General features: G+C 46.8%; 2 protein-coding genes across 7 annotated transcripts in view; one reads left to right on the forward strand and one right to left on the reverse strand.

Annotated features, from left to right (window-relative positions):
• Window positions 1–1,200: 1,200 nt before the first annotated feature.
• On the reverse strand, window positions 1,201–6,723 carry RHBDD3 (rhomboid domain containing 3). Of its 2 annotated transcripts, none has more exons than XM_090291760.1 (7): window positions 6,585–6,723; window positions 5,945–6,095; window positions 4,033–4,222; window positions 3,002–3,385; window positions 1,902–2,061; window positions 1,525–1,812; window positions 1,201–1,438 (listed from the first exon to the last, which is right to left on the reverse strand). In XM_090291760.1, the coding sequence occupies exons 3-7, from the start codon at window positions 4,199–4,201 to the stop codon at window positions 1,261–1,263; spliced, it is 1,179 nt and encodes a 392-aa protein (XP_090147886.1). In that variant the 5' UTR covers window positions 4,202–4,222; window positions 5,945–6,095; window positions 6,585–6,723; the 3' UTR covers window positions 1,201–1,260. The 2 variants fall into 2 exon arrangements, with proteins under 2 accessions (XP_090147886.1, XP_090147885.1); XM_090291759.1 differs by lacking the exon at window positions 6,585–6,723 and adding an exon at window positions 6,262–6,434.
• Window positions 6,540–22,939, forward strand: part of EWSR1 (EWS RNA binding protein 1) — a 29,509-nt gene continuing 13,109 nt past the window's right edge. For 2 of the 5 annotated variants that reach the window (XM_090291754.1, XM_090291755.1), the window contains exons 1-9: window positions 6,773–6,866; window positions 10,462–10,498; window positions 10,641–10,692; window positions 11,871–11,994; window positions 12,418–12,435; window positions 16,250–16,436; window positions 18,662–18,829; window positions 20,733–20,944; window positions 21,878–22,058. In XM_090291754.1, coding sequence (XP_090147880.1) covers window positions 6,854–6,866; window positions 10,462–10,498; window positions 10,641–10,692; window positions 11,871–11,994; window positions 12,418–12,435; window positions 16,250–16,436; window positions 18,662–18,829; window positions 20,733–20,944; window positions 21,878–22,058 — 992 coding nt within the window. In that variant the 5' untranslated portion in view covers window positions 6,773–6,853. Of the gene's footprint in view, window positions 6,867–10,461; window positions 10,499–10,640; window positions 10,693–11,870; window positions 11,995–12,417; window positions 12,436–16,249; window positions 16,437–18,661; window positions 18,830–20,732; window positions 20,945–21,877; window positions 22,059–22,939 lie in introns of all 5 variants that reach the window. The other 3 variants (XM_090291756.1, XM_090291757.1, XM_090291758.1) reach the window with 2 other exon arrangements.

Here is a 22,939-nt window from a genome sequence, read left to right on the forward strand (position 1 = left end):
TAGGTAGAACTTAGCTGGGAACCAGGTGATAAAAAATGCTCTTTGAGGTGGGTGCTGGTTCGTGGTAATCATCCAAAGGCCCAGAAATGGATGTGACCCCCCCAGAGAGAGCAGGTGGGAAGAAAAGGAGGCAATGACAGAACACCAGTGTCAGGAGATGGGCAGGGGAGGAGGAGCCAGTGACAGCGCCGAGGGAGGCCTGGCCAGAAAGGTAGAAGAAAGCAGAGCCCAAGGCAGGCAAGCTTTCAGGAAATGACAGCAGCAGCACACAGCGCAGACAGGTAGCGTAAGCTGTAGGGCTCACTGGTGCGTCAGTGAGAGTGCTTTCAGTGGGAGCCAGGGTGAGGAAGGCACGCGAGGGAGGAGGCAGAAACCACGGCCCCCATCTCTGTAGCAGCGTGGAGGGATGCTCACCTTCCTCACTAATAGTCTCTGGACAAGTGAACGCAAAGGGAGTCGATGTGAAGGCCTCGGGCAGTGCCTTTCGTGGACACCTCTGCTCCGATTCTCTTCAGTACACCCTGTTTTCCTTGAAGACCCTGAGCATTGGTTTCTGGGCTCATTCATGGCTGTCAACAGTAGTGTAAGTGAAAGGCTTAATGATATTTGTGCCTTCTTGTTTTGTAAATGATTCAACTTCCACTTTTAACAGCTGGAAGAATAATATGAAAAACTTGCCTTCCTGGTTTTTATCAATGGAATTTCATATTTTCTCAATCTCTTAAAGAACCAGTTCTTGGCTCTCTGAGACAAAATGATCCATCTCACATTGAAAGTTTCTTATTGTCAAGTTCAATGTCATTAAGAGTCAATGGATGAATTATAAGTATTTATCATAGAGTGATTTCTATAAGACAGACAAAAGCCTGAATAAAGAACCTGAATATTGAAAAAAAGGAATGCCCCTTGGCAGTGGGTCCAGCCTAGCAAAGGCCCACGGTGGAGGCCACAGCTCCCTGGAGGAAGAGGCTGCACGGTGGGTGCATGGACAGTGACAATGGACACCAGGGAGCCGCTCTCCTGCAATCGGCTGTTCATTTACTGTTCATTCAGTCATCCCCTGATGCCAACACAGAACAGTCAGATACAACTGCTGTCCCCAAAGAGGTCCGGGTTGAAAAGTGAACAGGTTTTTATTCTAAACAGTACCGGCACAGGGTGCCGTCGGGGCCTGTCCTGCACCCACCGTGACTCAGCACACTGGGACTCGGACTACCGACCCACAGGCCAGGCCTCTTGTCACCTGAGGGCCTGCCTGTGCTAGGGGGGCCCAGGACCCTCGGGGTGAGCGGGCCCATCCCTCCCCTGAGTCACTAGGGCCTCAGCGCCCACCTCCCCGCTGACCAGCAGTGACACGGCACCCTCAACGCGCCCTGTGGCTGCTAGTGCCACCACTGCCTGCTCCGTAGGGAAGCCCATGCGCTCCAGCTGCTGCAGCCTGTAAGATGGAGGGGACAGGGAGAGAATCAGGGCCACCTCCAGCCCTCACACCAGGAGACCCCACCCCTGCCCACCCTGCCTTACCGTAGAGAGGAGACAGAGGACTTAGGCAGCCATAGTGAGCCCTTGGGAACCTGGGCTTGCCCCTCAAGGAGCGAGGCCTGGATCCCCTCCTGCAGCATCTGCTCTTCCAGGGCTGCCCATAGTGGGGTCGCTGTGGGGAAGCTGGGCCCGGTCCAGGCCAGGTCAACCTCCGAGGGGCCATCCCAGGCTGGCTGCAGAGGCCCCAGGCCTGGCGGGAATAAGGCTGAGTCTTCACTGTGGGACCAGAGACTAACGGAGGCCATGTAAGGACGTCCAGGAGGGGGAAGCCTGGAGGGGCGGAAACAGAAGAGAGCCTGACTGCCAGCAACTGTCACAGCTCCCACCACCAGAGCTGGTGTCCTTGGCATTACCCTCACCTCACTCCAGGATGGGTGACAGGCAGCTCAGCCACACTGCCTGGGGTGGGAAGGAGCCTGAGCGGCCAGCACCCCGCCAAAGCCCTGCACAAGAAGCCCTCCTGCAGCGCCTGCAGCCGCCGCTCAGAGAGCTCCAGCCATCGGAAGGCCCCGGCTGCGTCTGTCTGCCCAGGGCAGGGCAGCTGGTCAAGGAAAACCAAAACCAGCCCGAGCGAGCCCGCGCTGCATGCCAGGCCCTGTGCCAAGGGTATGATGGGCATTCTCACGTCTCCTCACTACAGCCCTACAAGAGATGTGTCATCATCCCAGTCAGCAGGGGAAGTTCAGAGAGGAAAAGGGACCTGCCTGAAGCTACTCAGCCAGGAAGAGGTGGAACCAGATATTCCTCACCCCCAAAACCTGTCTTATCCCGTTTTAACCACTGCCGCCCTGTTCTACTCCCAGAGCCCTATCTCCTTGTTCAGGTCTGCGACGTGAGGCACACCTTTGGGCCAGTGACCCACAACCCCGTTCCGCTCAGCCAGGGCAACATGCTGCCCACTCCGGGACTCAGCAAGGCCTTAGCACCTAGTGTCCCTGATCCTGAACAACTGCAGGGACCTGCCTGTGCCCACTGTGCTCTCCGACTGCACTGTTTTCCCCAACAGGCATTTAACATCCTCGGAGCAAAAGCCCGTGTTTAACGCACACGCAACGTTGCCACAGGTGGTTGTCCCTGTTGGTGCCCAGAGCCCCAGCGCACCCTCTGCCTGGCCGTGCGCTCCTTTTCCGCTTCTCTTTACTTGAACCTCTCATTCTGCACATCTCGGCTTAGATGCCACTGCCACTGGCAAGGTCCTGGTTAGGGGCCTCCTTGGGCCACCTCAATCCTCCAGAGCTCCCCTTTAAATTGTAATTGGCACCTCCATCTGGCCACAAGCCCCCGAGCGACAGCCCAGAGCCTGGCTAGAAGAAGGCTCAGAGATGCTCCTGAAACGTGTGTGCACAGCTTTCTGGCATTGTTGGACCTGACCCACTTGCGCCACTTCCCTCCCAGGTACTGTGGGGGCCCAGCCACAACCCACACATCCACACAGGCCCAGGGTCCAGGCAAAGGATACAGGCCAGGCCAGCAAGGAGGCCACAGAGGAGATGCAGGAAGGGTGGCTCGGAGGTGAGCAGCGGTGTCAGGGCGAGCAGCAGCCATGGTGACAGCCATGGTGGCAGTGCTGCATGGGGCCATCTAGGGTGGTAACCCTGCCCCGCCAGCATGGCCAGGTGGACAGGCATGTACCCGCAACCACCAGCTGCACTGGACAACCCGAGGCCTGCCAGCAGCACGGCCATTAGCCCGGCAGCCAGGGCGAGCAGGGCAGAGGCATGCAGGAATCGCAGCGTGCCCAGGTGGCACTCCTGCCGCCAGCCCAGCAGGGGCAGGAGCAACAGACTCAAGAGCAGGCTGGGTAGGGCTGTGTGGCCCACAGCATGGGTCAGCAGCCGGTGTGCTGGGAGAGAGAAGAGGCTTAGGTGCCAGGTTAGTGGTCCCAACCCCCAAGGGTGTGCCAGGTGTGCCAGGTTGGTGATTACACTCTGCCAGGGCCACCTGCTAAGCCTGCCTGCCCTTCCCAGGAGCCAGTCTGCCCAATGCCAGCAATCACTCACGGAGGGAACCAAGGGCTTCCCACCACTGGCTGTTCCCCTGCTGTATTAAAGAGAACAAGCCAGGCCCACCACTCAGTCTTCTCTAAAGCAACCCACTATGGAGGAGTCACTGTGAGCATCATTTGGGTTCCTCAAATGTAAATGGAAGCTGCTGTTATTATTGGGAAACGGACACTCAGCTGAGGTCACTCCTTAAACTCCCAGCACCACCTGTCCGTCATTCTTGTGCTTGGCTGAAAGCCTTAGCTCTTATTTCAGAAAGTCCTCTGAGAACAATTCCTACTCGCAGGCCCCCACCTCTCTGCTGGCTCCTCTGGCTTCCTTGGTTGCAGATAAGTTGAGCCTGCTTCTGCCTAAGGCTGATCCTCCCCCGGACACTGGGTCCCACCCCTGCCCAACCACTGCAAGAGGCATGCTGCTCCTGCCAACTGGTCTCAGGCCCTACAGCAAGTCTCCTGCCTCCTCCAAGGCCCAGGTGGGCAGCCCTCACCCTGCCAGGGGTCCAAAAGCAGATCCGGGGCCAGGGCAAGCCTGGGGCCAGCCCCCACCAGCCACAGACTGCTCATTAGCAGCATCAGGACTGAGGAGGCAAGAGGCAGCGCTGGGGACAGTAGGCCAGGGGGACTTCTGTCATACATGGCTTGGCTGAAGGTGGTCATGGGCAGTCTTGGGATTGTGTGCTATGGGTAAAGGAAAACAATTAACAGTTATTATTGCAGCTTTTATCTGGCTTCCTGACAAATACCCTACCAACAGCTCCATTTTACAAGAGTAGGTAGGAACTGAGGCTGGAGAGACAGGTCCAGCAACTTGGTCACAGAGGAGCTCAGACCCTAACCATGTGCTCAGCCATCTTGCCAGTCCACCAGCCTGCGTGTGAGGATGGGGAGAAGCCAGGCCAAAAGGGCCCTGAGCACTGATGGCCCTTGAAAAAGAGTATGGGGTGGGAGGCACAGGCCCATGGAAGTTGAATTTGGGCCCTGGAGTCCCAAAGAGAGGGACACAGCCTCCCAGGGCAAATTCAGTGCCCTTGCCGGCTTTCATCTGCTTCTCTGTGGCTGCAGACCACCCAGCTTCCTCCCTCCTCCCTGCCACTGTGCCCAGCCTTAGCCCTCCAGATGGCCTCAGCTGCCCTGGACCAAGGGGCAGAGACCAGCCAATGGGCAGGCAGATTAGGGAGCGGGTGGGGCAGAAGGGTTTGAGGAGGGGCAGCAGGAATCCCACACCCTGAATGCATATAAAGTGACCCTGGACTGAAATACTACCTTCCACAGAGCCCTAGCCCCGCCCCTGTGCCCCTAGTCCCCCTTTTCACAGGAGTGGTCCAGCATCCACTTCCTCCCGTGGTGCATCCCTGGGGCAAGCTTTCCCACCTCTGAGCCTCTCCTTCCCCGTCTGTAAAATGGGGATTGAGAACATCCTTTCCTACAACTGTAACAGAATAAACAATAATGAAAGAAAGAAAATCCTTCTCTCATAGGATGAGAAAAAGGAATGACCACGGCAGCCCGCGACTCCTGCTCATTTAACTGTAGCCACTGCAGCCAATGGTGGGAGGCAGACGGAGCCACTAGCTGCCCCAGCAAGGGGAGGCCTCAACAGGGAGGCAGCTGCTCCGGACTTGCTGGTTCAGATTCTGACCTTCAAATGGGCCCATTCCCTGCCCTGATGGCGAGACTTTTTCTCCCTTTCCCTCCCCTCACACCCAGCTTGTCCTCCAGGCGCTACGGGAACCCCGCCCCCACCCCAGCCAAGCCCGTCTGTCTCAGGAGTCCCCGTGAACTGATTTCACAGAGCAAGAAGCAAAATCCCAGAGACAACAAGGCCGCCTCCTCTGCTCCTTGCCAAGGACATCCTCAGCATCACAACCCCCCGGCCGGTTTCCTGCAGGAAAAATGCAGAAAGCTCTCCTGCCTCCATCTTCAACAGGCCAACTCCTCCGCACTCTTTGAAGCCCGGCTCAGAGTTCCCCATCCCCTTCGCTGGCCCTCACACCTTGAATCTCACCTAATAAATTCGACTTATCCCTTAGCCTGGCTTTGCCCTGGCAGGTGGTCTGAGCAAAAGGGGGCGGGAGGGGGGTGTCGTTCATCCCCAAGTTCCCCAGGATGCTCCTCGCACAGAGCTGACGCTGTATACGTGTTCACTGAACGAAAAACACTAGCTTGGCGCCACTTTGCTGAGGGCTTCGGGTGAGACCGGGGTAAAGGTTGTCCAGGAAGGCAGACAGGTGCCACCCTTGCCCGGAGCCAAGGCACCCACTGCAAGCCTCCTCTTACACCCTCACAACCATACCCTCCCCCCACCCAGGGCTGGCCCATGGGCAAACAGCTGGGATTTGAACCCTGCAGGCGCAGTCTCAATCCATAAAATGGGGCTACGCACCACCAGGCCCTGCCTGCCTGATGGGGAAGCCGCGGGACAGAATGGGAAGGCAAGGACCCGAAAGATTCTTCCGGATGATGCAGAGTGGGGCGCCCCAAGGTGTGGGTCGAACTCAGCTTTGAGACTTTAGGAAAGGTACACGGATTCCTTGGGCCTCAGTTTCCCCTTCTGTAAAAACAAGGGTATTGGATGAGGGATAATTAAAGGGCCTTCTCAACCTCGACCGTTACTGGGGGGCTCTCGGGACCGGACGCTACGTTCGGGACATCCCATCCAGCCCACCGGCCTTGGCCCCCGCCCGAGCCGGCTCAGGCCACGTGTCCGGGCTACTCACTGCGGAGCGCGCCCCCCGCCCGCCAAAGGACGGGCGGGGCGCCCGGCTGGAAGTAGGGGTCCTAGCTTCCCGCTGAGGCCGGAGCACCCTAAAACCATTCTGCTTGCACTCGGGCGCGTGACCCCCGGGCGACGGCCCGGCACGCCGCCCCCTCCCCCCCTGCCCCGCCGCCCACGAATTAGTCAGCAGTTGGTCTAGGCCCAGGTCCCTCCCCCTCCAGCCCTCCCGCCTCCGTTTCCCTTCACAGCAGACTCTTCAGAGACGGTCCCTAGAGCCAGCGGACGTAACCACTTCGAACAGTTTAGCCTCGTGGGGAGAATCACCTCGCCTTGATTCCAAGGCCCACTCATCCGCCGCTCCGGCCCCTTCGGCGCTACCTGAGCCCGCGCGTCATGGCCGGCGCTCTTTAGGGAGGATTGGGGCAAGAATTGAGGGCAGGAGGCCTGGGAAGGTGTGGTTCATCCCTCTCCCCTACCCCCGTGGCCTGGCCCGATGGTAGCGCCCGAGGTTGCGGGTTTCGCGCCTGCGCAGTGCGGCGCCTAGAGGGAAAGCGAGAGGGAGACGTTGAGAGAACGAGAAGGAAGGAGAGAAAATGGCGTCCACTGGTGAGTGTGGAGAAAATGCGGCCGCGCCGGCGACGGCCAGGACGCCCAAGTCGGGGCTACTTGTCTCTGGGGGTGGCCAAAACGACTCAGTGGAGTTTCTGAGAAGGGTGTGAGGTACCCGCCGCTGCCCGACGAGCTCAAGGACCCGCGTTTCTCTCCCCTCCCCCACCTGTTAGGCCGGTTCTGGAACCTTCCAGCGCCCCCACTGCGCGAGGGGCGTGCGGGGGTGGGGGCGTGCGGGGCTTCCAGTGGCTTCCATTGTGTGGCGGCCGTCGGGCCCCGCGCTCCGGGCCGCCCGCCACGTGGGCGGGGCCTGCGGCCTCGAGCCCCGCGTCGTGGGGGGGGACGGTCGTCAAGGCCTAGAGCCCGGCACCCCGAGACCGGAGGTGGGGGGGGGGCTCAAAAAGCCGCGAGCGTTCTGTCGCTGATTGCACCTAATTTCCAGGGAGAAGGCCCAAATCCAAGGGCGATTCTGCCCCGCGGGGAAGCAAATAAACAAAAAAGGCATAGCGGATTTGGGAGCCGAGGGGCGCGGACCTGTGAGCGAGCGGCCCGTCATCCTTAGAGCCCGGCTGGCGGGGGCGTCCGGCGCCGCCTAGCTGCCCCCTTGGCGAGTTCCAGCCCCCGCTGAACTTCGGCCCGCCTGGGCTTCCTACGGGTTCAGCTCCCACCTTGGGAGTCTCCCCAGTCGGCTGCTCCTGGGGCTTCTTCGCTTTTACCGTGAATCCCATCTCCTTGCCGCCCCAGAAAGCAATTAAGTAGTTTCTCAGAGCAATTTTTCAGCAAATGCCGAAAGAGAGCCGTTGTACAATAAGACCTGCCCAGATCGCGGGCTCTACCGAGAAATTTCTGGCCTCCTTGAGCTTAGGAGAAACAAAGACCCGAGTCGGCATGTGAATTACGCGTGAGCCGTCGTCACACACATATATCTTGCCCGGGTTAAGCCGACAAGGAAGTAGGCGCTCAGTGGACTTGGAAGAAAGCCCCGGGGCAGGAGCCCCAACGTTGATATCTGGGGAGGGCCCCATCTGCAAGGAGTGTTTTAGGGAGTGTGGCCTGCAGTTTGCAGCCAGTGCCTGCACTAACCCGAGGTTACTGGTAAGGTGGGGCATTTTCCATCGGGGGGCGGGTGTTACTGGGCACCCTAACTCCGCGCTTATAAAAGCGTTGGGAGAAAACAGGAAGACGGGAAGCGCTCCGGATCCCTCGGAGTTGTGATTGAAAAGAGTTCAGTATCCCGCAGCCTAAGAACAGGTTTAGAACTCTCCCCAGCTGTGTGGTCAGTAATCAGGTAGGTCAGTGCTGGCTGTTGCTGCCGGGGTACAGAGTACCCCTAGGGAAAAAAAAAAATGACTGAAATACTACGGTCCCAAGAAGATATCCTGGTGGGAAAGGTTTCCAAAGCGGCCTTTCCACCCTCCTTTTGCCGGCAGGGTTTGAGTTTTGTAAGGGTGAGTGGTAGTCTCCTCTGTTCAAGCTTAGGGAGTCAAAATGTGTATGTTGAAATTTTCGTGTGGCTAGATACAGTAATGCCGATTTTTTGGTCTACTTGGCCCGTGCTCTGTTGACTGCTACCCACTGTGGATTGGATTGGATTAGAATTCCGGTTGCTGTTTATACACAGTAGTGGGCCCAGCTGGGGGACCTTCGGAGAGTCGTGTAACTTACCTGAACTTCGGCTTTCTTTCCGTCAAAATAAAGGAGTTAGGCTAGACCTTTTAAGAGATTTTTGGGCCCTTAACTTCTGACCTTGAAGCAAAGCGATTTGGCTCCCACAAAATACTGACTTTTCATTATGTAGTCTGAAGCTCAAAATCTCTACAGTTCGGTGAGGACCACCGTAAAGTGTCTAAAAGCTACTGCCTTGGGTAATATTAGCTGTTTTTCCTCATTTATATCATATGAGAAAAAGTACCTAAAGTACAATATATGTATTTTAACAAAGACTTAACAATGCAAACTCCCAAGGGATTACCTGTCAGACCAAGAAATGAAACTGCACACACTCGAAGGCCCGCTTGGATCACAGCCCCCTCTCTCCTCAAACCCGTCCATTTTTAGTGGTCTTCATAGTGGGGGTTAAAAACAAGACATAACTGATTGCTAAATAATCTGACCAATGTGTGACTAGCAATTTCGAGACCATATATAATGTTTGTGTGCTCTCAGTAGGTAACAGGTTCTCATAAAAAGCATCTGGTTTCACACTGATCTGAGAACATTGGTTGTTACATATCAGCTTTGCCAATTTTATGTCTTATATAACTGTTCTTGTATAAAAGTCCCGTTGCAAACATTAAACTTATATGTCAGAGATTTAGAATTTCTCACACGAACCTCAGCAAAATATAGGTTGAAATACTCAATTTTTTGATGCTTCCATGTGAATACCACATGGAAGAAGTGACTTGCATTTCCTTGTCATTTGCCACATAACACAGCTTGTTGTACTATTGAAAATGCCTTAAGGTTTAAGGGTTGTCTTGAGCAAATCAGTTCTAGCCTCTGGGCGGCTGGTTTGATGATGTTGAGTCAGAGTTCTGAGTTAAGGGTGTACAAAGGAGAGTAAGTAGTCAGGTAGAGTGTAGAGGTAGAACGATGAGCTGACTTAAAAGATGGATGGATTCAGCAAAATGCTCTCAGGCCAGGCTGGCTGACTGTGAGGTGGGCTTCTTGTGGAGTAGGGATAAAAGCCCCTCCAGGAAGTGCTGCCACGACAAACTTGCTCTGAGAGGAGGGACTGCTTTCTGAATGGAATAGAAAGGGCCCTTTTGTAAATTGCACATGAAAAGGAAAATTACAGGAAGTTTTACTTAAAGAAGAGGGGAAGAAATCTTGTGGGGGTTTTTTTTGTTTGTTTGTTTGTTTTAAGTTGAAATCGTTTTGAGTTTTAAAAAGATAGTTTTACCTAAAACCAAATTCTTCCCAAAAAGATGAAGTGCTTTCTCTGCCAGTTGTCAGGATTCTGCCTTAACTCTGCTTTGGTGGGTTATAATGATCTAGCTTTTGACTTACTGTACAATTGTAGCCCTGATACACTCGGCAAACCCTTTAAAACACTGGATTAAGGGGACTCATGTTTTCTGCCATTCCATTTCACAGCCCTGCTAGGGAATTAAGGTTGGTCTAATTTGCAAAAGTGAGGGAGCAATAGAAAAACTAGTTTTTGAGGAGATGTAGCTACTAATATAAGCAGCCTGGTGTTGTACATTTTAATGTTACTTGCTTTATATATGAAGATAAAAACTCATCCTGTTGGTTTTGTCTTATTCTGTTCGTCTTACAGTGATGATTATGTATTTGAAATGACAGCCTGTAGTTGAAGGGGGTTTGTGGTCATGGGAACATGCAAAGTATCTGCCAAATCAGCTGAACCGGACCTCATTATCTGGCCCTGTATTGAAACTGAGGTTAACTGGTTTAGACTTATTTTTTGGGTTGGTGTTAAGAAATAAGAGCTGCTCATTGGGACCTCTCTGCTTGTCTATAGGTCTGCTCTAAATGGTTTAAAGAATTTTATCTTTTTGCCTCTGAATTCCTTCCCCCATCCCCCATTTGCTGACATCACACTATTTTCTCTTCGTGTTTCCTCTAGATTACAGTACCTACAGCCAAGCTGCAGCCCAGCAGGGGTAAGTCAGCCTTTTACAGCAGTATTTCCTGTGTGTGATTGATTAATGATTTTAAAATACAGAGCCTGCTATAGTTGTGGAGGATTTAGTAAGGGAATCTGAATGTTCTATATTCAGTTCTTGCGTTTAATTTCTCTTACAGCTACAGTGCTTACGCCGCCCAGCCCACTCAAGGATATGCACAGACCACCCAGGTAATCTTTTAAGATAAATACACATAGCTGCATCCCCAAGTAAAATGTTTTTATCAGCCATTAAAACAATAGCTAGAACAGATATTTTTCAAAAATTAGATAATAGAAAAGTGTGATATGCTTGTAATCATAAAATAACCATATATTTTAAACTTCACAGTGGGAGTGCCATTATAAATGAAACCATCCCCGAACTTGGAGTTGCTAGCTCTCCATACCTTTCTAGTATAATTTCTCAAGTTAGGTACCCTGCTCCATCCTTGTCCTTCTATGTAGTTTATTATATTTAAGTTTATTCAACAGTTATACAGAGGAAGGAGATAGGGTGACATTTTACAAATGAAAAAATTGCAGTGCATAAATATTCAGGCATTTGCCAGTGGTCACACAGTAAGTGTAGGGGTCAGCTCTTCGGGCTGCCTAGCTACAGAACTTCTGCGCTTACTACTACAAGTCTGTGTTTAAAAGCCTGGGCCAACAGATTCTAATAAAATTAGCCGCCTCCTCGGGTTCTCAAAATCATCTCAAATTCTGAAATGGTCTGTTGCATGAAAGGGGTACTAATAATTCTAATGGAAACATTGTAGCACAGGCAGAATGCAGTGTGTCTGGCAGATATTACATAAAATGGTCATTCAGATCTAGAATATGATCATGCTAAAAATATCTGAAAGAACACCTCATTCCTTGCCAGGTTTTCTGTATTATTGATGTCCAAGTTCAAAAGACACCGCTGTTAATGTGCTAAACTTGAGACATGCAGTGTTCTAGTCCATTTTCTTGGAAGTGAAATCTGTCCTGCTGAAAATCTGGTTTTCAAAATTGTCTGCAGATTTTAGCCCCACTTCATTTTTTTTTTCTCTTATCATATCATCTTCCTAACATTTGTTTCTAGTTGCTTAAACTGCTACACTTAGTGCTGGCAATTATACACCTGTTCCCTTATTGCTCATCCCTTGAGAGTGTCTTGTTAATTTCCTGTATAGTCAACTGCGATTTTGCCTAATTATTTCAGGAACTTCTTTGTAGTTGAATTTATGAAAATATGGGTGAATGAGATAAGGGAAAACAAGCATTCATAATACTGTGATCACCTGTCTCCTCCCCCCACCCCACCCCCGTAAACTACAAGGTTTATATATATATGTGAAGTTTTTGCATCCATTTTGTTTGAGCAGGCATATGGGCAACAAAGTTATGGAACCTATGGACAGCCCACTGACGTAAGCTATACCCAGGCCCAGACCACTGCTAACTATGGGCAGACGGCCTATGCAACTTCTTATGGACAGCCTCCCACAGGTAAAGCCTGCCTCGAAGATACTTCCGGGTCACATCAGCTAGGGTGTTTGCTAAGAAGCTTGTTACTTGTGTTCTTTGGTGTATATTCTGGTCTATATCTTGGCATCTGGGGATCCTTTATTCTTTGGAGAAGCTGGTTTTTTTTTCTTTTTTCCTTTTCCCTTATAGTCTCCTTGAGGAATTGCTAATAGAATGTGGGTGGAATAAATTCCAAGGGAGAAAAGCACTTTTCCTTATAACTGTTTTATTAGGTGTATTGAATAATCCCAACAAAATGGAGAATATATAAAAGATTATGCTAATATTAATACTGGGTAAGAATGAGCCTTCTTAAACTGAGCTGCTAAAAGAATCAAACTGATGTTCACATGTTTACTTCGTCTGATAGTGTACCCTCTACTTTCTGTTTTGTGCTTTCCACAGTAGAAGGGACCAGTACAGGTTTGACTATCCTGCTCATTCTTGCATGGGAAATGCTTTCCATCTTGTTTAACCCTGTAATGTTAACCCTTTAGGTGTTTCATTTGTTTAACCCTCAAACTTTCTAACATCACACACAACGAGGTGCTAATGGAAAACTGCTTCAGGTGCCATTCGCAGATCCATGTCTTTTTCTTTGTGTGATTTTGGGAAAGGTTCTGTTTTGTTTTATTTTACACATTTTTTTGTGTCAAGCCTTTATAATAGTTCACCTTCCCAAAGGTATTTCAGATGACTATTCCCCAGCTGATTGCCCCATATTCCCTGCAGGAGAGATGCATGATTAGATTTATTAGAGGTGAAGACTGCCACCCTGCATGTTAATTATGTTTGTCTGTCTGTTGGTTTCCAGTCCAGACACATTTTATTTTCTATTTAAGTGTTAATGAATTATTTTAATCCATAGTATATCTTAAATATATGTATATATAAAAACAGCGTTCCAGGGAGCTAAAGAATAAACTATTCTAGGAAGTAGAATAAGCTATTGTGATACTGGGATTGAGAGTGGAGTATGTAAAAAATTTACAGTAGTTTTATGTTTAGTACTGTGCAGACATTTTAGGGTCCCTACCATCTTCCTGTTCACTCCTGTATTTTTAAAAATTATTATTATTAAAGAATATTTAATATAAAAGTCTTAAATATGTAAAAACCTTTTTTTCAAACTGTCGTCACTTAGTTATGTATAATCTCGTATCAGAATTTTTAATAGGGGGAAACCTATTTGTAATTTATCTTACTGAGTAACTGTCCTGGATTTGATGGGAAGTACATACTCATCTATCTAATACGTACCTTGAATAGGTTGTGAAATGTATAAACGTTCTGTTGTTGATAGTTACAACTTTAGGAAAAGTTGGAACTAAGACTATAGCAGAGAATTTTGAAATTGTGAGATGAACCTTATGTATTCAAGCTATTACATTTTTTATTATTACAATTGATGTAACAGTTTCAGGTGTACAACATGATTTTATATTTGCATGTACTGTGTTGCAGTGATTACCACAGGAAGTCTAGTTACATCCATCACCACACATGGTTATAATTTTTTTCTTGTGATGAGATCTTTTAAGATCTCATCTACACCCTTAGCAACTTTCAAATACATATGTGTTGTTCTACTCTGTTTTATATTAGGGACCTGAGCATCCTTAGATCACAGGATCTGAAACCAATCCCACACAGATACCAAAACACAACTATATATAATACAGTATTATTAATCACCGTGCTGTGTATCACCATCACTTACTTATAATTGGAGATTTTAAGAAGTATTATTTAAAAGTAAATAATACTGCTTAGATACAGCCTTTGGAGCCCCTAGATCATTTTATAGGGACGTGATAAAATCATTTACTGGAAATGCAGTGGTCTTCTAGGCTCTCTTGAGCCATCTATTTACATTAACATTGACTGAAAAAGTCTCATTAGGGCCTATGGGCGCAAAAAGTACAGGACAGTCTCACACAGAAACCAGTAGCTTTGATGAGCAAGAGATTGCACTTAATAATAATGAATTATTTGTGTAAACTTTATAGTGTATGGAGGGCCCTCATATCTCCCTTAATCCTCACATGAACCCTTGGCCTGTAGGAACCAACTTTACACGTGATGAGCAAACTGAAGCTGGCCCAAACTAAGTAGGACTCTTGACAGATAGTGAGTGCGTTCAAGCACACTTACTACTTTTTTCCTTAGCTCATGCTGCCTTTCCATGTGAACATCATGGACAGCTATTGGAAGGAATGTATAAAAAGAAATTTTTCTCTCCTAGAAGTTTTAAAAATTCATGAGAAAGGGAGCTATATACATCTCAGTTCATTAATTGAAATAGAAACCTTAAATTTTTGTTCAAATTTTTGGTCAATTTGTGTAATGCATTTTTTTAGTACCTTTTTTCTTAAAGTTGTCCCCACATAGTAGATGTGTTCTTTTTGCTGTTGCTCTTTTTTTATTTTTTTATTTTTATTTTATTTTTTTGGTTTTTCAATTACAGTTGTCCCCTTTTCCCCCAATTTCTCTCCCCCACCCAACCCACCCCCTCTCCCGCAATCATATCCCTCCCCGTTGTCCATGTCCATGAGTCATTTATACAGGTTCTTTGACTAAACCCTTCCCTTACTTATCCCCCTTCTCTCTAGGTGGGATTAGCTTCCAGTTAAATTTAAATAAATGAGTGCTTTATGTGATTGACATTAGGACTCTGACCAGAATTTTTAATAAACATTCATATGGAAAGCATGCCAACTTGAAAAACTTCTGTTTGTTTGAGGCTTCCTGTTTTGAGAAGAAAATTACTTTTGTGTATAATTAATTTCAGAATTTCCCAAAAGTGTTCAGGTGGTAGACAAAGTTATTATACCCTGTGAAGTTTAAGATCCTAAAGCTTAACTAAAATCAAGAGTCCCGATTCAGGATTTGTCTTTAGAACTGAAACCCTTTTACTTTAGTGAGGTTTGGATCTGTCTTTGATAGGTATAAATGCTGACAACTGAACCTAACTCCCCCCCCCACCCCCCAAATTATAAGAGAGAGTTTATTTAGGAAGTCACAGAGGTGGAGGAAGTGAGCTGTAGAAGAATAGACCTCTTTTTATTGCATGACTTACTTGGGCTTATTGATTGGGAACCCAGCACCAGGAAAGATTGTAGCACCTCTCACAGGAAAGGGACTCAAGTTAGCTGCAGACTTTGTGTGGGGTTGTTAGGTTTCAAGCCCAAATTCCAGGTGAAAGGGCATGTGGATCCTGCCCAGTCTGGCAAAGGCGGAACTAGAGAGAGAACCTATCTGTGAGAGCAGGTCTTTGTGACACTTGGTTAGGGAGATGGGGAGCTCTGAGGTCTGCCTCCAGTATTGGTGAGCAGGAAAAAGACCTTTTTACTTGTGGTAGGTAAATAAGAGAGGAATGGAGATGGATCATTTGATGACCAGCTTAGAATCTCAGATGGTTTTATTATTTGAAAACATTTACTTTTTAAACATGGGGGGGGGGGGGTATTACATTTAATTTTTTTTTAAAAGTTAAATATAGGATTACTTTTGTTGGTGATACTTAAACAAATATGACTTGTAGTATATCTTTATAACTCGTGTGCCTTTTCAGATCTTAATGTGGTAGCAAGAATTTTTTTAGCTGTTTGTTACCTGAAACAAAATGAGCAGTTCTTAGAGATGTTCAATCAGTTGTTAACATCTCCCACTAAAAATTAAGCACGTTCTCTGGAATTCCCGGTTTCCTTAAATTCAGCATGAATTCCCCATGATGGAGTGCTTAGGACTGAAAGCAAGCCATTTCAAATTACAGGTTTTATGTTAAAACTAGTATCTGGATCCTTATTTGTAGCTATTTTAAGATGCTATGTCTTTGCCTCTTACTTCCCTTTCTGGGACATTTTATTCCTGCTTGAGAGGTTTTGGGGCACTTAGTTGAGAAACTTAAAAGGTCTACTAGCAAACCCAGTGTAGAATTAGCAGAAGCCAACTTGTCTTCTATGCCAGCACTTTTCTGTAGCATACTCTGTCCCCTCCTTTCTATTAAGTGTGGTTTTAGAGCAAAAAAAGACAGTGCTTTACTGAAGACTGGGTACTTTCAGAGAATTTAGGTTTCAAATATTGGTTTGTTGCTACTCTCACTGAAGGGGAAATATTTAATGGGGTTAAATGTTGTGATGGTTGAAAGTAGGTGGTTTACAGATTGTTCTGGTAATAAGTGTGTAGGCAGATCTTCGAGGGGCCAGGAATCCAACGTAGCTCTCTTTTGTTTCAGGTTACACTGCTCCAGCTGCACCCCAGGCATACAGTCAGCCTGTCCAGGGCTATGGCTCTGGTGCTTACGACACCACCACTGCTACGGTCACTACCACCCAGGCCTCCTATGCAGCTCAGTCCGCCTACGGCACTCAGCCTGCCTACCCAGCCTACGGGCAACAGCCGGCAGCCACAGCACCTGCGAGGTAAGGACGGGTTCGCCTTCTGAGTCTTCGACACATCAGCCTCGGGGTTTCACGACAGAGCACCTGTGCACACTTAGTCTGCGTCACTTAGTTTCTTTTTTATGGCTGCTCTCACATACTCGAGGTGTTGATTATGTTCTTACAATCCTTAACAGTAATGCACCAAAACAAACCAGACATTATTCTCCATTTAGCAGAGAAATGGTGCCATCCAGAGGCCAAAATAAGGACTGTCGATAAATAAGTTGTTGAGTTTCAGAAGAGAGACCTTTCCGGGTAGGAGGAGCTATTGTTTTAGACTTTTCTAAACCCAGGAGAAAATTGTGTGGTTTCCCTTGCAGTTGAACAACTGATAGAATTGTACTTTAGATGCTTTTACCTTTGGCTTTATTGGCCCTGTAAAGAGGTAACAGCTTTCTCGTTGGAGAAAAACATGGTGGTTCACCGTGTAATGGGTGTGGGGGTGTCATACGGTGTAAGAAACAGTCATGTGACCCAGTTGTCAGTAAAGGATACGTTCATACCTAGAAGTCACCTTAAGAAGTTGGCATGGATTTCTCTGTATATAGTGGCTTGGTAATTAACTACCACAGACAAGTATAAATTTTTAACTGGGTACCCTGCTATGGGATGAATATTTGGGCGAAGTTCATACTCCATGGCTGGTTAGCAGGAAAGCAGCATCAGTTATTACATAACAGAAGATTTCAGGTCTTTGCTTTAGGCAGAGCACTGAGGTGGCTTCTGCAGTCAGTCTTGAAGGAACATTGAATTCTGATGTGAAGGATTTTTTAGGGAATAAACAAGAGGTCAACTTATAACCTAGACTTTTTGTCTTATGTAGAGGTTAAAAAATTAACTGTGGCAAACACTCATGAAATTACTTCTAAAATGCACAGTAGTAATCAGCTACTTGGTAATATAAATCTTTTAGACGGCCTTGCAATAATTAGGCACACTGATTGCTATAGGGCCCTATTTCAATTGACTTGGCATTTCAGAGTGTTACCAGATATTCGAAGTCCCATTTGATGCTCCATTGCAACAGGATATCTAAGCCATAGCTGAAGGATTTTATATCTTAATTGGTTTTTTACAAATCATTCTTTGGGTTTTTTTTTTGCATTTTCAGTCCTTAGCATTTTAAAATAGCTGACTGTCTTGTGATCAGTAGCAGCTATTCCCTTTTCCACTGGGAAGAAGAGGGGCTTGTGACCCATTTTAGCTCTTTGGAGAAACCAGTACTTCCCCATCCTCTCCAGTCTGCCTACGGGTTTTTGGTGCTTTGCTTAAAATAGCTCAAGCTCACTTTGCTACAGCCCAGTTGCAAAATGGTAGGGCAAAGAGGTAATAGAAACCACCTTGGGATTGGGATTGGTTTTCCTCACTTAAGGATATTTCCCAGTTCAAATGAGCAGGAGAGGGTTGGGAACTATCTACCCTACTATGGTATTTCTATTATAGAGACTTGGAGGCAAATTATAGCAGTCCAAGTTAAGAAATTTCTTTTCACTCTGGCCGGGTGACTCAGTCAGTTTGAGCATCACCCTTACATCAAAGGTGTGCAGGTTCAGTTCCCAGTCAGGGCAGGTACCTAGGTTGCGGGTTTGCACCCTGGTTGGAGCGCATACAACAAGGCAGCCGATCCATGTTTCTCTCTGACATCCGTGTTGTCCCAACCTGCTGCCCCCCCCCCCAAGTCAGGGAACATATCCTCAGGTGAGGAATTTTTTTTTTTTAAGGATGATTTTTTTCTCGGGTCTCTTTTTAATAAATGAGAAACATAAATCTACAGGTAGTCCAAATCTGTAAATGCCATGGATTTATATAAATTTTCTCTAACCTAAAACTTGGATTATTAAAGTTTCTTGTCTTCCAAGGGTCCTTTCTGAGAAATAGCATTTTCTTTCCTAACAAACTACGTCTCCTCTCAAATGACCTACATTGGCAACACAAAATACTGTAACTACCTTTTATAGCTGTTAATACGGAATGAGAGCAGAACGTTCATGTCTCTTATATGGATGCGATTAATTCATCCCCTTCCTAGTGTTCTCTTCCAGCAAATATAGTTGGACTGACACTGGGTTTGATGTAGTTCACTTTAAACTGTATTTATTTCCAGACTCAATCCTAACATTGCATATCACTCTTAGATTTGTGGAGTTCTTACCCAAGAGTTTTGTGGTTGAGAATAAAAAGTCTCACTTCTTTATTTCTTTTAGACCACAGGATGGTAACAAACCTGCTGAGACTAGTCAACCTCAGTCTAGCACAGGGGGTTATAACCAGCCCGGCCTGGGCTATGGACAGAGTAACTACAGCTACCCCCAGGTGCCTGGGAGCTACCCCATGCAGCCGGTCACAGCGCCACCATCCTATCCTCCCACCAGGTCAGTCTCATGTTCTCGCAGTGGGGAGCTAGTAGAATAACAAAACTTTTTTCAGGCCATGGACCATCTTCTGCCTCTTGAAGTGATATATGTTATCTGATTCGCAGTGATAAACCTGACCACATATTGTTACTTTCAAACCTCAGTCCTGCACTGGCCAGTGGCTCAGTTGGTTGGTGCATCGTCCCATGCACCAAAAGGTTGCGAGTTCCATTCCCAGTCAGGGCGAATTCTCCCTCTCCCCCTTTCTCTCTCTCTCCTTCTCTCTCCCTCTCCCCCTTTCTCTCTCTCTCCTTCTCTCTCCCTCTCTCTCTCTCCCTCTCCCCCTGTCTCCCCGCGCCCCTCTCTCCCTCCGCCCCCTGCGCCAGGTTGCCAAAAAATCAACAAAACCTCAGTCCTGGGTTCCCATAGCAGTACCTGGCTAAGTACAAGCAATATTTTTACTGCTCTAGGTCTTTTAATTTTGCGCTCTCCATTAATTCAAATGGCTGAGAAACAGAAGTATTTGAAAGCAGGTAAAATGCAGGGCATGATTTTAAAAAAGAAAGAGGCCCTGGCTGGTGTGGCTCAGTGGATTGAGCGCCGGCCTGCAAACCAAAGGGTTGCTGGTTCGATTCCCAGTCAGGACACGTACCTGGGTTGTGGGCCAGGTCCCCAGTTGGGGGCATGTGAGAGGCAACCACACATTGATGGTTCTCTCCCTCTTTTTCTCCCTCCCTTCCCCTCTCTCTCAAAATAAATAAATAAAATCTTTGAAAAGAAAGAAAGAAACTTCACCTTAAGGTGAAGGTCCATGCATGCACTAGTCTTTTAATGGTTGAGCTAAGGCCTTTTTCTTTTGATTACAGATATATTTGTTTTACATTCTTTGTCTTAATGTTAACCACAGCAGCATCTACAATATTCAGGTTTAGTTTCTTTAAAGTATGAGCAGAACTGCAAGTTTTTCCACTCACATGTAATTTGAAGCAAGTTTTTGAATGAATTGCTGGAATTGTGTGCTAAAGTGTTAACTTAGTTTTGCTAGAAAAAAATAGCTCTTTTTTTTTTTTTTTTTTTTTTTTTTTTAATACTCATTTCATTGGTTTGCACATTAAAGTGCAGCAAGCATAAACAGGTTTGGCAGCAAATACAGTGACTGGGCGTCTGTACAGTTTGGAGTAACGGGCAGGGCTTGCAGCAGTTTTTCACGTGAGCCCACGGGTGCCTGCTTTGCTGAAAGCAGTTGATCTGGGGAGTCAAAGAGGTGTGCTTGGGGAAGAGAGCCTTTTGAATCCATACAGTTGTGAGGGATATGATGATAAAGGCTTAGTTTAATTGTACTATAACATGTTTTTATATTGTTTTATTTCATTGTCATGGTTCATCTAGAATTTAACAGTTTTTTTAAAACTTTATTTCTGTGTAAGTTTATTTCTGTGTGGTTAGTTTCCTTGCCATATTAAAAAGATGAATATCAGTTTAACATTCATCTTTCATATAATGGCTAATGCCCAGATTTTATAGATGGTCAGCATATCTTAACAGTTTGAAATTATATATATATATATGTATATATATAGCAAAGCAATTTAAAACTTAGATGTATTTTCAAGAGAAAATTGTCATTTTTATGTGGGGACACACACCAAGCAGCCTGGTACCATTCAAGGCAGACTTAGAACTGAATGCTGCATTTAATTTGTGTATGTCCCTCTCTCACTCTCCCCCTCCCTTCCTCTTTCTCTCTAAAAATCAGTCACTCAATAAAATTTTAATATTTGCGTATTTGAAACTAAAACTTGGGATATGTAGAAAGTAACTAATTTTTAAGTGTTTATGTCACATGCTATGAATGTCTCTGGTGTTTAGGGGACTTAAAAATAAGCCTCCCCTTCCTAAAAAACTTTTTTTTTTCTTTCAGCTATTCCTCTACGCAGCCGACTAGTTATGATCAGAGCAGTTACTCTCAGCAGAACACCTATGGGCAGCCGAGCAGCTATGGACAGCAGAGTAGCTATGGTCAACAAAGCAGCTATGGGCAGCAGCCGCCCACTAGTTACCCCCCCCAAACTGGATCCTACAGCCAGGCTCCAAGTCAATATAGCCAACAGAGCAGCAGCTACGGGCAGCAGAGTGAGTTACTAAGAGAGAAAACCAAATAAGAATGGTTGAACATGGGGGTATGTTCTTCACCACTGCTTACTTTCGGACTCGGGATGCATCTTTAGGACATAACATCCTGGTTAAGAGCTTGACTGTCCCAATAGACCTCAGGGTTTTCTTCAATTTAATTTTTATTAGAATGCCTTGCAAAAAAAGGGAGGGGGGCAATGTTTGTAACTGACTAGAAAAACGTTTTGCACTGCCATCCCTGCTCTCTTGGGAAGTTACATGCAGGGAGTGAAGCCAGTGTTCCTTATGGCCGGCCCACCCTAACTCATTGACAGTGAGCAGGTAGTGTTTGAAGACTGCAGTTTTAATAGTTAAATGATATCTGTTTGATTTTTTTGTTTACATCCATAAAGCAAAAAAATCCTCCTATGGAATAGTTAGTTTTATTTATGTGGAGAAGCCATCAAAAACTCACTGTCTTCACAGTCTAACCTCTACCCGGATTGCTGTTTTTTAATTAAATTCCATTCATGGGCATGTCTCATTATGACTATGAAATGAGTTGTGCTACTTCATGGAGCCCAACCCTTAGCAACGTGCTGAAGCACTAGAAACCTGGCTCTGTTTTTGTTTGTTGGGTGTAGTTTTAAAAAACAGCTTTTGGAGACATTTTAGAATACAGAACCCTGTAAACTGTTGGCCAGAGGGCTTTTTTGTTTATTTAGGAGTGCTTTATTCTAGGTTAATTATATAAGATAACTTCAGCCTTGATGAACCAGCAGTTTTTGTTGGACCTAAAAGAGCCTGTGATTAGGGTGCTTTTTCGAGTGTAAGGAGGATGACGGTGTCTTGGTTAGTGCCTTGCAATTGAAAGTTCTGTGATTCCAGGAGAGCGTACAACAGGCAGTGGTGTAAATGCTGGTCTGTGGCTTACAGATGTGACTCTTTCCTCAGGTTCATTCCGACAGGACCACCCCAGTAGCATGGGTGTTTATGGGCAGGAGTCTGGAGGATTTTCCGGACCAGGAGAGAACCGGAGCATGAGTGGCCCTGATAACCGGGGCAGGGGAAGAGGGGGATTTGATCGTGGAGGCATGAGCAGAGGTGGGCGGGGAGGAGGACGCGGTGGAATGGGGTAAGAGCAAACCTTTTCTCCTTTTACCTAATTTTGTTTCATCCATAGGATTTTCAATGGAAAGAAGGGACTGAAAGACATAAGAAATTATTTCTGCATTTCCATGGACAATCTGTTGAGCCCAAGCCATCTCCTAAAACATGGAAATGTCGTCTTTATGGCACATATTAAGTGGCAGTTTGCTTTTTTCCCTGCCTATCTACTTGGTTGGGTTGGGGAGAACAAAGAATGGTTTTGAAATTAGAGCTTTCAGTTCCCTTCATCGTTTCTAGAGGTCAAAAGCCTCTGTGGGTAATAGACTTGGGATGGAACACACACAACCCTTCTAACAATCTAGGTTTTTAACTAATTGTCTCTGAATGGTTGTCTTGAAATACCTGATGTGTATACTGCAGAAAAGGATTGCGGCTGTTTTCCACAATGTTTGTCCCCAACTTCTGTTTGTACTTGGAACTGTTGAACATATGCTGAAGATCTTGATCCCATAACCCTTGAACTATGGCCTGAGGTGCACTTGGTACACAGAAAAATCCATTAGCTTTTTGCAGAGTAATGTATGTAATTAATTATAGGGTTGCTCCTTATTGGAGATTTTAAGAAGTCTAAATCGGTTGGGCCATTTTGATTGGTGGCACAGTCTGGTTTAGAAAACGTGGTTTAGATCGGTAGCCTAACCCTGCTCTCTGTGCCTGCCCTTCCCCTCCCTTTTCCCACCCCCACCCCCTTCCTTTCTGATACCTGTACTTTGATGAAGGTGAGGTATAATGTTGGTGGTTAACATAACCCAGAAGGCTTAGTTCTGTGTGTGTTCTGTCCCGATATAAACTAGTAAAAAAGTTATGCAGAATGTTAAGTATAAATTGGGTTTGGTGCCACTATTG

Source organism: Furipterus horrens, unplaced genomic scaffold, assembly GCF_987537825.1.
Source record: "Furipterus horrens unplaced genomic scaffold, mFurHor1.1.pri manual_scaffold_11, whole genome shotgun sequence".
Lineage (NCBI taxonomy): Eukaryota > Metazoa > Chordata > Mammalia > Chiroptera > Furipteridae > Furipterus > Furipterus horrens.

Excerpts from the sequence above, each read along its gene's own strand:
- RHBDD3 (XM_090291760.1), bottom strand. The coding sequence starts at position 4,201 with ATGACCACCTTCAGCCAAGCCATGTATGACAGAAGTCCCCCTGGCCTA. Across the intron at positions 3,386-4,032 it reads GCTTTTGGACCCCTGGCAGG|CACACCGGCTGCTGACCCAT; the intron begins GTGAGGGCTGCC and ends TCTCTCTCCCAG. Across the intron at positions 1,439-1,524 it reads TCCTCTGTCTCCTCTCTACG|GCTGCAGCAGCTGGAGCGCA; the intron begins GTAAGGCAGGGT and ends TCCATCTTACAG.